Source organism: Haliotis rufescens, unplaced genomic scaffold, assembly GCF_023055435.1.
Source record: "Haliotis rufescens isolate VD_foot unplaced genomic scaffold, xgHalRufe1.0.p SCAF_22, whole genome shotgun sequence".
Taxonomy (NCBI): domain Eukaryota; kingdom Metazoa; phylum Mollusca; class Gastropoda; order Lepetellida; family Haliotidae; genus Haliotis; species Haliotis rufescens.
This window is the reverse complement of record NW_025963913.1, coordinates 5,306,098-5,322,527: the sequence shown is the minus strand read 5'-3', so window position 1 is coordinate 5,322,527 and position 16,430 is coordinate 5,306,098. Positions and strand designations below refer to the sequence as shown.

Below are 16,430 nucleotides of genomic sequence, written 5' to 3'. Positions count from 1 at the left end.
ATCAAGTTAATCACTTGTTCATCTGAAAGACACTTATTTTTCACCATAAATTATGGCATCCAATAATTAACTGAGTTTGACCAGACAGCTTCAGTTTCCTTGGCTGTAACAAGCATATATAGTAAAAGGGGCCTATTTCTCCCTGGAATCCCAACAGGGCCTTTAACCAATTTCCTACTTGCAATACTTGCAATATGACATCCATATCATGGATGTATCGTAATAATCTAAGGAAAAGTATCTATTTTGTTTGTTTGTTGTGTAACACTGCACTCAATTATATTCCAGCTATATGACTGTGGTCTGTAAATAATCAAGTCTAGACAAGACAATCCAGTGATTACCATGTGCATCAATCTCCACAATTGGGATACGATGACATGCATCAACCATGTAAGCGAGCCTGATCACCTGATTCTGTTAGTCGCCACTTACGACAAGCATGGGTTGCTGAAGACCTAGGACGTATCCCGGACCTAGGACAAGTAGGAGCTACTGGGAACACCCTACACCTCTATCCAAACAGGAGAAATAGAAGAAAATGAAACTGATGGACAGAAAAGATAAACCTTCATTTTGACAATTTGATTTGTCCCGAGCCTCACCTTTTTTCGAGCACCCAAACAATATGTGACGACCCGCTTAATGGCAAAATTAAGTTAGGCGCTTCAAAGCCCACTGATGACAGCAGTGTTTGCCACTTGCTGCTGAAGTTATGTTACCAATTAAGCTACAGGAGGTACGATATTCAATAAGTAATGAACACATACCTCAAACTTTAACAAGACAAGGTCATTTGACCATCCAAATGTTAACAGAAATAAATGTTCTCAAAGGTAAGACTTAATTTTAGTGTATTGGGATGGTTATAATTCACGTAATCAGAAATACTTCTTTTACTTCTTATGGGCACAAAAACCCATAACATGAGGATATAATACACAGATAATATTAAAGAATGTTAACATTATTTATTGAATGGCCAAAATATTGAACAAGTAATTAACTTTGCATGGCTTATCACTATTCACTTGCAGTCATAATGGTGACATACAATCAATGCTACAAACATGTCCATTATCTTTCAAACATCTGGTGACTATAGCTGTAAAATTCAAGTCTTGGAACATCTTTATCAATTAACCTCTACATCTACTCACCTTGACTGTTACCTTATACATTCCCTATACAGATAATGAAAGCAATTAAAACATATAAATGAACTGGGTTAGCAACATCTATAATATTTATAATAAACAGTGACTACTACTAATCATAAGTGGGATTATCAACAAGATCGTCAACACAAAGATGTTCTAGTTGGTCTGGAGTTGAACATCTTCCCAAGGCAAGGGAGTTGACAGAATCTAGAAGTCCAGTTTCCACCCTTGCTGAACTAGGCTGGAATTATGGAGTTATATTTTGGTTGGACTAACAAGTCTATGCATAGTCCGATCACATTTAATTAACGTAATCAACGTCCAGTTCGTAAACTGCCAGGCAGATTTCGGTCAATTGCAGGATTTGCAAAGCATGTATACCGCAAACTTGGCTTTGACAGATATTTTTCACATATGTTCATGTTTTAAATCAAGGTGCTCAAGTAATTTGATGGACCTCGTGAGGTAAGACTTGTTTTATAACAATATAGATCTTGATTATCCATCAGATCCTCTTGACTGGGTGGCGCCATTTTGTTTAAAGCAAATGCAAACAATATGAAAGGTGGAATCTGATTGGTCAATAGGAGGGACATAACTCGTAACAGCCACTGGTGGCGCTACAGTTGAGTCCAGAAATTCCAGCCTAATTCAGCAAGGGTGGAAACTGGACTTTTACAGTCAGTTAACTCCCTTGCTTCAGGAAGATGGGAGGTCTATGATATTGACCTGAAAATGATGAAACATTCTGTTTGAAATACACTTCACTCATGTTAACACATCAAAGAGAACAAGACACATGCTGGAAGTTGTAAGTCATCAATGACAACAACTCGAGACAAAGAAAGAAAATGATCCAGGGGAGGCATGTAAACAGATGCCACAAGACAACTTGGCAAACTGTTTCTTCAAACTGATGTCAGTATGACATTTCCTTCCATCATGCAATACAATCACACAAGCCAGTTTCCAACAGTAACACTCAATCTGGACACCATTTCTATTCCCATAACACTTGATACATCAAACAAGTGTCTCATGTCTTTCTCTTACTGTTCACACACACATACAAAATCATCTTTTCTTTTCTCAACAGTATCGCTGAAGAGGTCTTCGGCACATGTACTACAGATATACCCCAGGTACAGTTCTGTATACAGAATGTAACCTGCCAAAATCAGAGTACAGGAAGGTGCGCAAGGATGAGTCCATTCCGGTACCCTGACCACTTACATATATGACATGTCCTGGATGCCAAACTGGGGTAAAATTCAACATGGCTGTAGACGTATATTTGTCTCTCAGTATTTCCTTTCCATAAATAGATCAGAACTGTCATACTGTTGTATGAGATGCATTCCAGCGCGTAATTAAAATTATGAGCAAATACAGTGACCTGCATACATTACTCTAATATTCCACCATGCACAGCATTATCCAGCATGCATTCGTCACAAAGCGAACCTAAACCACAAAATGAACCGGTTTCAGTTTCAGGTTGAGGAATATGGATTTGTTCACCATTTACGGAACCGGGTACTTTTCTGTATTCTGATTTTGGCTAGGGTACATTTCTTTATACAGACACATACCTGTTGTACCTGTGCCAAAAATGACCCCTATCAGCAACAGTATCTGAAAAGGAAACAATCCCAATGTGTCTGGGCAGTCATTTACTCCACGCAACGCCATGTGCTTACACATCAAACAACATTCACTTTCACTTCCAATACAAGAAACCACACGAAGGAATAAATGATGCAAGTATGCAACAAATAACTATCCTTTGTCAACAGAGCCTAGCCAAAGCATGCAAAGTAAATAGTTACTCCTACCATTCTGTCCTCCAAGATAATGTCAATGTCACACCAAGCAGTACCCTCATTGACCAAGACAGACCTGATGCCTATACTCCTCAGTATTCTGATAAGAATAAGATCGCAAGGCTCTAGGTTTAGGAGGGTGAGTTACATAATGCTACACCACAGCACAGGCCTTTCACAGTAGGACACACACTGGGCCTGCAGAAAGCTTTGTTCTGTGGGCTCAAGAACTGGGTGCTACAGAGTGCTAATTAACTACAGATGGCAACATGGCTATATATATCAAGCAGAAACAATTGTCGCAGCTATCTGATCCATTCCTGACATCTCCTGATCATAAACACCAGCAGCAATGTTCCAAATTGAGATTGGGTTCAGGGGTTTGATCTTTTGTATAGGAATCTGGGGACCCCCTTTCAACATGAGGCTTATCAGGAAGAGCCCTTGATTTCAGGCTTAGTTTGGAACACTATGTGTGTGTAAATGATGTCCTACTTTCAAGTAGAGTTCTATATGGAACAGCAGTAGGAACAATGTTAGTACAAAGTGTTAATCCAAGATAGCTGAAATGTCACTTCACACTGCCCAGCTTGTTAGAGGATCAATTCTACATGGAATGCTAACTGCAGTTATCACAGGAATAATTACGTGCAAGGAGAAAAGTGGCTACCGACTAGAGGATGGTAATCATTTGATTTCAGTGGACCTCAGCGTATCTCTGAAGTCCAGGACTTGAACATTGATGACATTATCATCATAACACAAGCTAAGCTCATAAGAATTTCAGATAAGTTTCCTGTTTCAGTTTTCATCAGAAAGCACACAGAAATAGTATTTTCCCACTGAATCATTTCACATACAAACATCATAAATGCTTATGCAGTTCACAGAAGGAATATGACTTTAATTTTTGTGTGATTCCAACCTATCAGTGAGATTCAATTGTTTTTAAAAAGTTAGCATGTTTAACTTCTTTTTCAAATATCTATATCTACTTTTTGTTGTACAATGAATTTATGACTTTGGTACAATTCCATAGCTTTCACATATGAATCATTTCCTGCAGCAATGGAGAAAACATTTGCACTTGTCATGGTATCTAAACTGCCTGGAATCAGTACTCTTGAATGTACTACCGGTATATGTAATATTATTGCATTAACTAAAATATAAAATATTGCATCAAAATTCTACTGACTTCAAAACGAAATAAAAGCATAAACCACTTCAAACCTTTTCACTGTTTTAACATTGACTTTCACATGCCATAATGCAAATAACATTATTCTACAAAAACAGTACAGGTACACACACTGTCGGAACTGAGGAGGGGTACAGAGCCTGTTGTCATGACAGCAAGGTAAGCACACTGACACTACACACAGACAGACAGCCCTACAAGCCTGGGGGAAGCTCAGGACGGGTGCGGCCAGCAGAGGTGTTTAGCAGGGCAGGGGAGACAACTCTAGTTATAAGCGCTCACCTTGACATAATAGCATTCAATACTCAGTTTAAAAATCATCTGCCTAACACGTATCATTAACAATGGGCCGACGGTAAAAGCATTGTCAGTATTTCACAAATCTGTTAACACTACATTCCTCACCCATGAATACATAGGATTGCAGTGTGGTGAAATTGCCATATATAAACAGTAATCAAGCTATGGCCTGCTTCTAGTAGGGGTGACTATTGGTCTGGAAATCACTATTGCAATAACTATTGATATTGAAATATCGATAGTTTTCAGTGTATCATTTGAGATGGATTTTAGAGTTGAATTTAAATCTTGGAACTGAAGTTTCCTTTGAATGTGATAACCATAACAACAAATAAAAAGTAAAGTTTGAGATATGATTGATTTGTTTTTTCATTACCCTAATAATTTCAGAAAAAGAAACTTCCTCATTACCATGTGTAAACTACTACCACTAATGATCAAAATAAAATAAAATTTGAACAGCATTGCATGTATTTTATTCATAGTCGAAATTCCTAAGTGAAATCGATACCACAGATCGGAAACTGATTTAACAATCGATTTATTGACTTTAAGTGCTTACCAATAGCACTATATCGATATTTCTAGAGTGTTGGAAGTGAGAGCTCTGACCAATAAAAAGTCGGATCACATTGGTTACACAACAAAGAGACACATTCCTTCCCAAATCTGACAGATCGAACTCGACATTGAAACGGCTTTCTGATAGAAAGATATCCTGCAATGCATTTAATGAAGATCCCTTTGTTACCCAGCGTACCTTAGAAGACAATGGCTGTCAAATTGTCATCACTACATTCTCACCTTGTAATCATCGGACCTACATATTGCAGGCAGGCAATGCTAGGATTCGCAAAAGGTTCATGCACAGTGTAGGTGCTTTTTAACATCCATGAGTTGCTTCCTTTCATAAGCGAACAATTAATAGACACACTGCACCACACAGCAACCCTATGTATTCAGATGATGGAGGAATGTAGTGTATACAGGCCTACCAATGAAAACTGACAGATATTCTGAATGTGTATTGTTGTATTTCCGCTGTAAGATATAAACGTACTTGCTGTTTGTTGATGCTCCTGACTGTCAACTTTCTTTTGTTTTGCAAATGCCGAGTTTGGAGGGCTGCAGTCTGTGCTGTTTCCATGTTTAGGCAGCATGCTCTCAGATTTTTATGCTGTTTCTTAGTTTTTGGTTACATTCTCATTCTATTATGTTGCCGTTTCCTATTGTAGACATATGACAGTTTTCTGTTGCAGTCTATCAGTTTTCATTGGAAGGCTAAAGGCCTCTGAAGCAGTGACAATGACAGTAATTCTCTTGTAACTTCTTGTTACCTATCGCCCATGACGTCAACTATCAGCATTAGCATTAACTTTCTTATTCTAGTTGTTTTAACTCTTTTTATTCTTAGACTAGAACCATGCTATGTTTCATAACTTGAAGTTTTTGAAGATCAATTCAAATATGTTTACACCTTACTAACACATAACCCAAAGCTTAGTTTACCTCAAAGTTTTTGTTTCTTTAAACAGTTGTAATAGCATGACATCAAGAAAGCGAAAAAGGGGTTCTATTATGACTATTAATGCATCTGCAGTCAAGAAATCAGACAATTTTAGTCAATCACATCATTTCCAAATTAATCAAAAACCTGATTTTACTTTATGAATAATTTGCGATTTAAATGTTACTAACACAAACATACATTAGAACGACCATAACTTATATAATATAAATACATAAATGAAAATTCTATTTCAGACTGAGTGGTGCCTCTAACTCTGACATGTAAATGTAAAACAAAGAACCAGAGCGACCATAATCAGTCTGTACTAAATATTTTACTAAGTCTTACCATCGGAAACATTAGTACTGCTTTGTTTAGCATGAATAAACTACTGCAAGTTAGAGTGATCTACAAGTTAAGTGAAACAAAGCCTCATCAGGGTACTGCAGCTCACCTTTCATGTTATTGACAGAGATGAAACAATATCAACTGCAACACTCAGACCTTTCAAGGTCCGATATAGTTTCCTTATTATCAGTGATCGTGTCAAACATGTTTCATACACTTTCTTTTCAAAGCTAAAAATAATGCCCTTCATTCAGGCAACCCATGTGATCCTGCAAAACAGATACTGATTCCAAAAAATGTTTTAGCCAGCTGCAATTTAAGAGAAACTACCCATCCAACTCCATAGAACAATCACCTCAGCTCAGGAGCAAACCACCAACACAGGGCAAACAGCAGATTGTGTATCATTCCTTCATTTCAATACCAGAAGTGCCTACATTATTAATGTTTGTATGTGAGCTCAACAGTTATTTGATAGAAACTACTGAACATAGTTTTAATGTAATGTTAATTACAAGCTCCCTACAGTGTACTTCCAGACAGGATGCCATGTTATCTATGAGCAAATTACATGCAAAGAGACAAGTAAACTACTATAGGTAATTTCTTTTTAAAAAATATATTTGTATATTTTTCCATTATAGATGACTTAACCATGATAATGCCGTCCTTTTAGGATTAAAATCGTAATGATTATGGCGAAATCGTAATGTGAGGCCCCACTGTAATACAGGACAGTCATTATGGAAGCCAAATGCACCCAACTATCATAGTACATATCAACAATGTCCGTGTAACCATGGTAACCAACCAGGTGAGCTGCAAGAAGATAAGGATGACACCTCCTGCTGGCCGGAAGCCTAGTGGTAAACTCAAGTGGTACTCACCACCATGGGGAGGTCAATGGTCACAGGGGTCGGGTCGGCTGCTGCCACCACCTCCTAGTAAGCAGCAGATCACATTACAACCTACCTTTCATCCCTTAACCTTAAGTGGACTCTTCTATGCAAATGTCCATACATATAAACATAGTGCATGCACAACAGATGTCATTAACTGCACATATGATATAAAGAGACATTTAGCACTTAGAAGGTTAATGGATATATAGTATAATCTTTTAACATTTATTGTTACAGAACAAACATATTGAATGCGTTTTTAGAATGTGTGATGTCTTTGAACGTCTATATCCAGTATTTCCAAAAGTCTTTATGAAATCCTTCAGAATGTAACAAAGGAAAATAAGTTCAACAAACATAATAAAATGAATAATATTCATATCAAATCAAAAATGAAGAATAAACACAATTAATCATGAATCAGAAAGTTTCAAAGCATAAGTAATCAAAATAATAATGGTGAGAAAATGCAACTGAAAAGTGAAAGCAATGCTATGGCAAAACTTAAAATTTCATACTTGGCTGTGTTAAAATGGTGCTACTACAAAATCAATCACTTTGGCTCCTTCCTATCCATTGATGGAATGACACCTGACATTGGCTGAACTGGCTTATTCTGATCCAATCTAGCTGCTAGTAGCTAGGTCATCATTATCTTGATTATGCAGAAAGAAATCATTTTGATCATACCTAAAGAACATTAACATATTTACCATACACACAGGTATGTAAAATTAGAAGAATATTCTCACTTTTATCAAAATTAGAATAAACTGAGGTCAAGTCATCATTATATATCCAATGTATCTCCATATGCATATCCATATGCTACAATAGTTTCTTTTAAAGTCCACTTCAAATGACATGCTGCAATAAATACTCATCCAATCGAATTACGCTCATGACTGAGAAAACATGAGATGGTGACATCGTTTCAGGAACAAATATTTGTTAGAAAAACGGTTTCAGAGTAGTTATCAAAGTACAATAGATTATACTGTACCCTGATAATTGAAGATGAAGTCGAGTTATTGGTCCAAAAATCTGAATTTGATCATAACAGGCCGATATATTCAAGACAAGATGATTTACTTGGCACATTCATCAACCTATTGAGCTAGACTCCTGAAACTTCAGTGCAGGGGCAGGTTGCTGTATTCACACGGGCAGGGAGGGAGGGCCTCTCTGTTTGAGTTCTCTGTAGTTACGATTTTGACTTGAAAGAGGTACAGTCTGTCCCATAGTGTTTTCCTAACTGATCCCAGATCCAAAACCTCATCGCACTTTATATGCTTCAGTACACAACAAATACAACATGATAGGGATGGGTATTGGATGTTTAAAGTGTATCCCACTATTTTACAATGCACAAGACTGTATTGCAATACGTATCACAATATATTGTATATTTCAAAATGTTGAATTCAGAAGCAATTGGAAACATCAATGCAAGAACTGAAGTTTATAAATGGAACAAAAGAAGATGCTAGAACAGCATAATGTTTACTCATTCAATAAACACGCACGGATGCACGCTCTGGGACAGTGACTACTTGATGTTACTCCACCGCCACAGAACAACTCCAGAACTTGCATTTTGGAATCACGAAAACATTTCAAAGGTAGATGTAAGTGTATAACAGTAAATGTATGTTCAAAATTGCTCTTTGAAATCACCCGATATATCGGGCATTAAAACATGATATTGTGATACGTATCAGGAAAGAATGCACCTCTATTTACCGATATACCGGTAATACCGTGCACACTTACAACATGACTCACCTCCTGAGACATTTGCCTTAAAATATGGGTTCTAGTATGATACGTTGTGCAACAACATATTTACCTGTCGCTCTGGAAACCATCAGGTTTTGATACAATATCTGTGCATTCTCAATAATTCAACCCCATTAAGTACATAGAAAGTAAGATCATCGAATATATAAGTAGTCATATTTGAAGGCAAGTGTTTTAGGAAGCGAACCTTGTTGCAGTTTTCAGGGGTTATGATTCATATACATTATGGCAGGGTTGTAAGTGCAGTATGTTCCGAATCAGGAATCTATTAGGAAAACAGTATGGAACAGCCTGAAGTTCTGTGTAGCGACAAGTCAAAATCAGAACTGTTTATAGGGAGCAGCACGGAGTTATGGTTACCACAGCTGGTTCGTTGTGTACTTTATGAAGTACTGACAACACACTGTGATGAGCTATCAACCAAGCATGGTTACTGATGGTGCTATTGTTATTTGGCATGGAATAATACTAGGATGAAATGACACACAATTAGAAAGTTAACATTGGCCAGGCACCTCACCTTGACCCACCACAGAACAATAGACAGAATACCGTCAGTTGCTTTTCATAACTCAATAAGGTAGCAAAAATATTTGGATATATACCGGTATTTCAGTTAAATGCCAAAAAAATTCAAATTTCACATTTCTGAATAAACTATATTGGGAAATATTAAATAGCTTTCAAATTGCCAACAAATTACCAAAACATTTGTGAACTCACCCAAAACATTAGAAAATGTCATGAACTATTATTCTTGAAGCAGTCAACTCAAGAGCATGATGAGTGAGTGAGTGAGTGAGTGCACTTTACTACTTCTTTAGCAATACTGCAGCATTATTATGTTTAGGGTAACCAACAATGGGCTTGACATAATGAGCTCATGAAGACAACTAAAACAATGTCTTCAGCAAGACTGGACCACGAGCTGACTCAAAACATTCTGACAAGCACTGTTCACTTTCATCTTGACAGAACAGAGATGCTGAAGAAGTTTCTAATTCTCAAAACAACATACTAACAAACAAATGGCAATGGAAGCACTGTAATCAAATCCTAATGGTCCATCTAGTTGCAGCGAACTACAAGCAAATTAATGAAGAATGCTATCAAGGTGCATAAAGATTAAAGATAGGCACTGTACATGGTGTTGTAATACTCCATACACTAGCCAGCAGAACTACATAGTGTACCTACTGATGTTGTTGATACAACACCATCATAATCACATCCACCATATTCTCAATGGTCACAGCACAAAGCAGTAAAGCAAAGATCATATCTTGTCAATAGAAGACTCAATACTCGTAATATTTGACTTTGATATTCAACCACAAGATGCATAACGACTACTGAACCCAACCTGAAGACAAATTAGCTCAAACAGTTCTACCCCGTGATCACGAACCAAAACAAAGTTAGTCACATTAACCTTACACAGCTTACACATCACATGTTCTGATGTGAATGTGCCTTACATTAAACACCTCACTCCTTCTGTATCTACTGTGAATACACCTGATGTTCCTTTGGTATCTTATGTGAAGACACCTTATGTGCCTTATGTTACGTGACTTATCCCTTCTATGTCGTCAGTGAATATGCCTTATGTTGAACGCCTTATTCCTTTTGTATCTTGCACGAATATGTCCTATACACCTCACATAAAATGCTTTATTCCTTCTGGGAAAATGCCTTACATTAAATGCCTTATTACTTCTAATTGTTATTGTATTTTTACGTGAATATTCTTTAAGTGCCTCAGGTTAAATGCCTTATACCTTCCCTATTATCTTACGTGAATATTCTTTATACACCTCACATTAAATACCTTATTCTTATGTCAATACGCCTTATATGCCTGAAGTTCAATGCCTTATTCTCCTGTGATGTCTTACATTAAATGCCTTATTTCCTCTGTATCTTTGGCGAATATGCCTTATGTTAAATGCCTCATTTCTTCTGTATCCACTGTAAATATGCCTAATACACAAGACATTAAATGCCTTATTCTTTTGATATCTTATGTGAAGACACCTTATGTGCCTTATGTTACGTGACTTATCCCTTCTATGTCGTCAGTGAATATGCCTTACATTAAATGCCTTATTCCTTTTGTATCTTGCACGAATATGTCTTATACACCTCACATAAAATGCCTTATTCCTTCTGTGAAAATGCTTTACATTTAATGCCTTATTACTTCTAATAGATATTGAATCTTTACGGGAATATTCTTTATGTGCCTCAGGTTAAATACCTTATACCTTCTGTATCTTCATCTCAGGCAGGCAACATGTCTTACAAAGGCCATGGTGCAAGCATAATACCAACTGAATGTACAAATCACCCCGGATCATATACATGTAATCAAACTCTTGCTCAAACCAAATACCAATGACAAACAAAAGGAACATTTTGCCAAATAGTAGTAGGATCTGCAAGGCTGTCCTTTTGTCAAACAAGTACATTTTGACCGGGCATTTCCACTTCTTTATCTATCAGAACTTACAACTGGAGATCTTAGGATTCTCAAAGCATAGCCATAACACAAGTTCGAGATATATATACATGGCTATGTTATACAAGAACTAAACACCATTCCGTGGGATAGAAGAAATGTCTAAACATTGTCAATATGTAAACCTGAACATAAGGATGCCACACTAAATACTGATGGCGTTTTAACACAGACACAAACAGATTAGTGGAAGGTAAGCGACATGTACGACAACAGAGGCTGAGAGAGGAGGGACCGCACAGCAGCTAGAGTAGCCAGCCAGGCAGCGAGCCAGGAGAGCTTGCACAGGACAGACTCAATGATGTGTTACTGACAACATACCTTGTCATACTTGTCAAGCTCCTTCTTCTTCTCGGCTGTGTATTTCTGTAACACTACAGCATCCTGAAACAACAGGACCATTCTTAGAGTATTTGCACTTCATCTAGATGGCTTGACTAGATGCAAAAGGGATGCAACACTGCACAACAAATTGCTGTGCATTAGACGACTGAGTGACCCATGCACCTATCATATTTGTTTGTGGATGTGATAATTTGATGATAATGGTGAATGGGCGAGAACATACTGAAAAAAATGAGGTGAAATGGGTTTTAACGTCGCGTCCAAGAATATTGCACTTATATAGCGATGCACGTTCGTCTGTCTGTGTGTTGTGTGTTGTGCATTGTCGGTCTGTCTGTTGTGTCTTTTGGTATGACGTGGCAAGGAATGGAGCCCCTGATCTTCCGATCTCTGGGCGGACGCTAAACTCCTTAAAATACAAAATGTGTTGATATACCTGAAATACTGTTGAAAGCAGCATGAAAAGCAATTCACAAACTATACCCACACCATGTACAGCTCTGGAAAGCTCACAGTGACACAGGTCATAGATACTCACCATTTTGACATGGGTATAGACATGACAAAGTACAGTAGTCGGAAACAAACATGACAGAATACATGATTTAAACTAGAATAATACAGGACCACACTTCAAAAGACACACTCACACAGGGCCAGCCTTCAACAGACACATTCACACAGGGCCAGCCTTCAACAGACAAACTCACACAGGGCCAGCCTTCAACAGACACACTAACACAGGGCCAGCCTTCAACAGACACACTCGCACAGGGCCAGCCTTCAACAGACACACTCAAACAGGGCCAGCCTTCAACAGACACACTCACACGGGGCCAGCCTTCAACAGACACACTAACACGGGGCCAGCCTTCAACAGACACACTCACACAGGGCCAGCCTTCAACAGACACACTAACACAGGGCCAGCCTTCAACAGACACACTAACACAGGGCCAGCCTTCAACAGACACACTAACACAGGGCCAGCCTTCAACAGACACACTAACACAGGGCCAGCCTTCAACAGACACACTAACACAGGGCCAGCCTTCAACAGACACACTAACACGGGGCCAGCCTTCAACAGACACACTCACACGGGGCCAGCCTTCAACAGACACACTAACACAGGGCCAGCCTTCAACAGACACACTAACACAGGGCCAGCCTTCAACAGACACACTAACACGGGGCCAGCCTTCAACAGACACACTCACACGGGGCCAGCCTTCAACAGACACACTAACACAGGGCCAGCCTTCAACAGACACACTAACACAGGGCCAGCCTTCAACAGACACACTAACACAGGGCCAGCCTTCAACAGACACACTAACACAGGGCCAGCCTTCAACAGACACACTAACACAGGGCCAGCCTTCACCAGACTCACTAACACAGGGCCAGCCTTCAACAGACACACTAACACAGGGCCAGCCTTCAACAGACTCACTAACACAGGGCCAGACTTCAACAGACACACTAACACAGGGCCAGCCTTCAACAGACTCACTAACACAGGGCCGGCCTTCAACAGACACACTCACACAGGGCCAGCCTTCAACAGACACACTAACACAGGGCCAGCCTTCAACAGACACACTCACACAGGGCCAGCCTTCAACAGACACACTCACACAGGGCCAGCCTTCAACAGACACACTAACACAGGGCCAGCCTTCAACAGACACACTCACACAGGACCAACAGACCCACTCACACAGGGCCAGCCTTTAACAGACACACTCACACAGGACCAACAGACACACTCACACAGGGCCAGCCTTCAACAGACACACTAACACAGGGCCAGCCTTCAATAGACACACTAACACAGGGCCAGCCTTCAACAGACACACTAACACAGGGCCAGCCTTCAACAGACAAACTAATACAGGGCCAGCCTTCAACAGACACACTTACACAGGACCAACAGACCCACTCACACAGGGCCAGCCTTCAACAGACACACTAACACAGAACTATACAGAGTATGTGTCAAGGTTGAAACATGAATCTAGTGAATATTTGCATATCTAGTGTAAGTTGTCCTACCCTGTAGAGTTTGGAAGTGTCCTGGTTGTAGTGCTTGGCGTTGTCAAACACCAGGTTGAGGTCCACCTGCAGCTCCCCCAGATTGCGGTACTGGTTCACCTGGAACAACCACAGACATACGTGTTGTTGCTGGAATATTGCTCTAAGTTTTGTAAAACATTATTCAATCACTCATACCAACTAATTTATTTAATTTAAAACAAAAATTTACTTATGGAAGAGAATTTGTGGATGTCAACTTTTTTATTATGAGGAACACAACGTATATTCTTACTCCTTCATTCAAAATGTTGTGTTCCTCATAAAAAAGAAGTTGCTGTCCATAAATTCTCATCCTTGTGTGTATCACCTTTAAATGCCTTTCAAAGACTTGAGTAAATTTATTCTCTAATCAACACAAGAAGACGGCTACTCTGAAGGAAACAAATATTTGTATGCCATATGTTGGTTCTTTTGGGCCCTTCAAACTGGTAAATCCCAGTACTATGACCTGTTAAAACATATGTCACTTACTTTCAGTTTCTTGCGGATGTTGTATAAAGAAATAGGTTTCTTTATTTCCTCATAGTAGTCAGGGTAGAATCTGAAACAGGATTTATTTCTTATCACACTGAAAGGGATACATCAACCAGTAATGCTATGGCCGAGGGATTGTTGTCTTATCCTGAATCACCATTAAATGCTTTTATATTTATACTCAAAGCCATTGAAAATGCAATTCAATGTTCAGATGGTGTGTATTTTATTACTGTGATAGAAACCAAATGAAACCAACAATAACAACAAATATATCCATCACTTGAAATGTTGACAAAGTCTGAAAGAAACATGCCAGTGGATGAGGTCACAGGGGCTCAGAATGAAGACGGAGTCACCGAGGATCAGTAGCTGGTATATCCACCTTGTGCTCTGATGCATGCATGTAGTAGCCAAGGCATGGACTGACACAAACGCCTCAGGAAATGTGATTGGATGTTCTGCCAGTGATATTGTAGGGACTGTGTTGCTGTTGAATTCAAACCCACTGTCCAAGCTTGTCACACAAGAGTTCATTTGGATTCATGTAACATCAGACAGATGTCAGAAAGTCTCCCATAAACCTTGCAGTGTGTGGAAGTGCATGGTGGCAGACAAGCTGATGTCGGGCACCATGTTAAGCCAGTAATGGCAATAGTGCTGGACAAAGGATCACCTCAAGCATTGAGGTTGCCTTGGATAACCACACACTCTGGTACAATTAAGGAGTGAGTGAGTTTGGTTTTACGCCGCTTTTAGCAATATTCCAGGAATATCACAACAGGGGACACCAGAAATGGGCTTCACAGATTATACCTATGTGGGAAATCGAACACGGGTCTTCAGCGTGACGAGCGAACGCTTTAATAACCCCATTACTCTTACCTCTTGCTGGGCAGTTTTAAAAAGGGTTCCGATAGTTGGTCACCATTGGGTGTTTTATAGTTCTTGACAGCGTAGTACAATCCCCACAATGGAGATTCATCCTCTGCAACACTGGTGTCCCCTTCTGATTCCGCTTCATAATCCATGTGACTCCCAGACTGGGAGGCAGCATCCACATCCTCATCAGACTGGTATTTCAGCGCTGCACACACAGCCGACAGACGCTGGATATTGGTCCTCTCCCTCGTTCTGTAACATACACGCAACACTGCATTATCTAGTGCTGGTTTTCTCCGAGATTCTTAAATCAGAGAATCGTGTTGACTCACAAAAACAAACTTAGGAGACATAAATTTACGCAATGATGATGCATGGAAATCTATTTGTCTCACTTTTCATTCAACCACTAAAGTACCTTATTCTCTCACTGCTCTTCAGCAAACCCTGTTTCTTGTATTCCAGTTCATGGCTCTTGGCAGCAATAATTTTCTTCAGTGAAACAGCATCCTGAAGTTAATCATACCAGTGTTTACCTTTAACAAATACTGTCATAAACCATATTCAAATGTAAAATTGTCAATAAATAAAAGATATTTACAATCTTGAAGCTTTTCTTATACACTTATCATGCTAATCATTTGTTAAAAGTAATAATTAATTCACTGATGATTACAAATATATTTAAAAATCAAAAATTAAAAAATGAATGACATTTCCTCAGAAGAGTTTACTCAGATATTGTGTCTTTGCAGGTGCACACAGAACCAAGATGGTGAATCACTCTCATAACCAGGGTTTTACGAGATTCACAAATACGTGTCCAGTACGCACAAATGTTCAGAATGGGCGCAGAAAAAGAACATACTGTGTCTCACGGGACGCATGATAATATTCACAGTACCTACAGCATAGACTAACATCTAGTCTCTGAAATGAACATATTTTACAGAAAAAACGGTTGTTAAATTATCTCAATAAGGTATAATTCAATGGATCCCAGAGACTCTCTTCATTTTCAGAAACTGACACAACCTAGGCTTGCCCACTATTATAGACTTGAA

The 16,430-nt window shown here is 39.0% G+C and overlaps 1 protein-coding gene across 6 annotated transcripts in view; it reads right to left on the bottom strand.

The window, feature by feature from the left end:
• Nucleotides 1-16,430, bottom strand: part of LOC124136290 (protein polybromo-1-like) — a 63,333-nt gene that overhangs the window by 39,285 nt on the left and 7,618 nt on the right. For 5 of the 6 annotated variants that reach the window (XM_046502167.2, XM_046502170.2, XM_046502168.2 and 2 more), the window contains exons 8-13: nucleotides 15,785-15,876; nucleotides 15,370-15,618; nucleotides 14,482-14,551; nucleotides 13,969-14,067; nucleotides 11,887-11,949; nucleotides 7,230-7,283 (exon numbers count right to left, since the gene is read on the bottom strand). In XM_046502167.2, the coding sequence (XP_046358123.1) occupies nucleotides 7,230-7,283; nucleotides 11,887-11,949; nucleotides 13,969-14,067; nucleotides 14,482-14,551; nucleotides 15,370-15,618; nucleotides 15,785-15,876 (627 nt within the window). The remainder of the gene's footprint in view (nucleotides 1-7,229; nucleotides 7,284-11,886; nucleotides 11,950-13,968; nucleotides 14,068-14,481; nucleotides 14,552-15,369; nucleotides 15,619-15,784; nucleotides 15,877-16,430) is intronic. The other variant, XM_046502171.2, reaches the window with a different exon arrangement.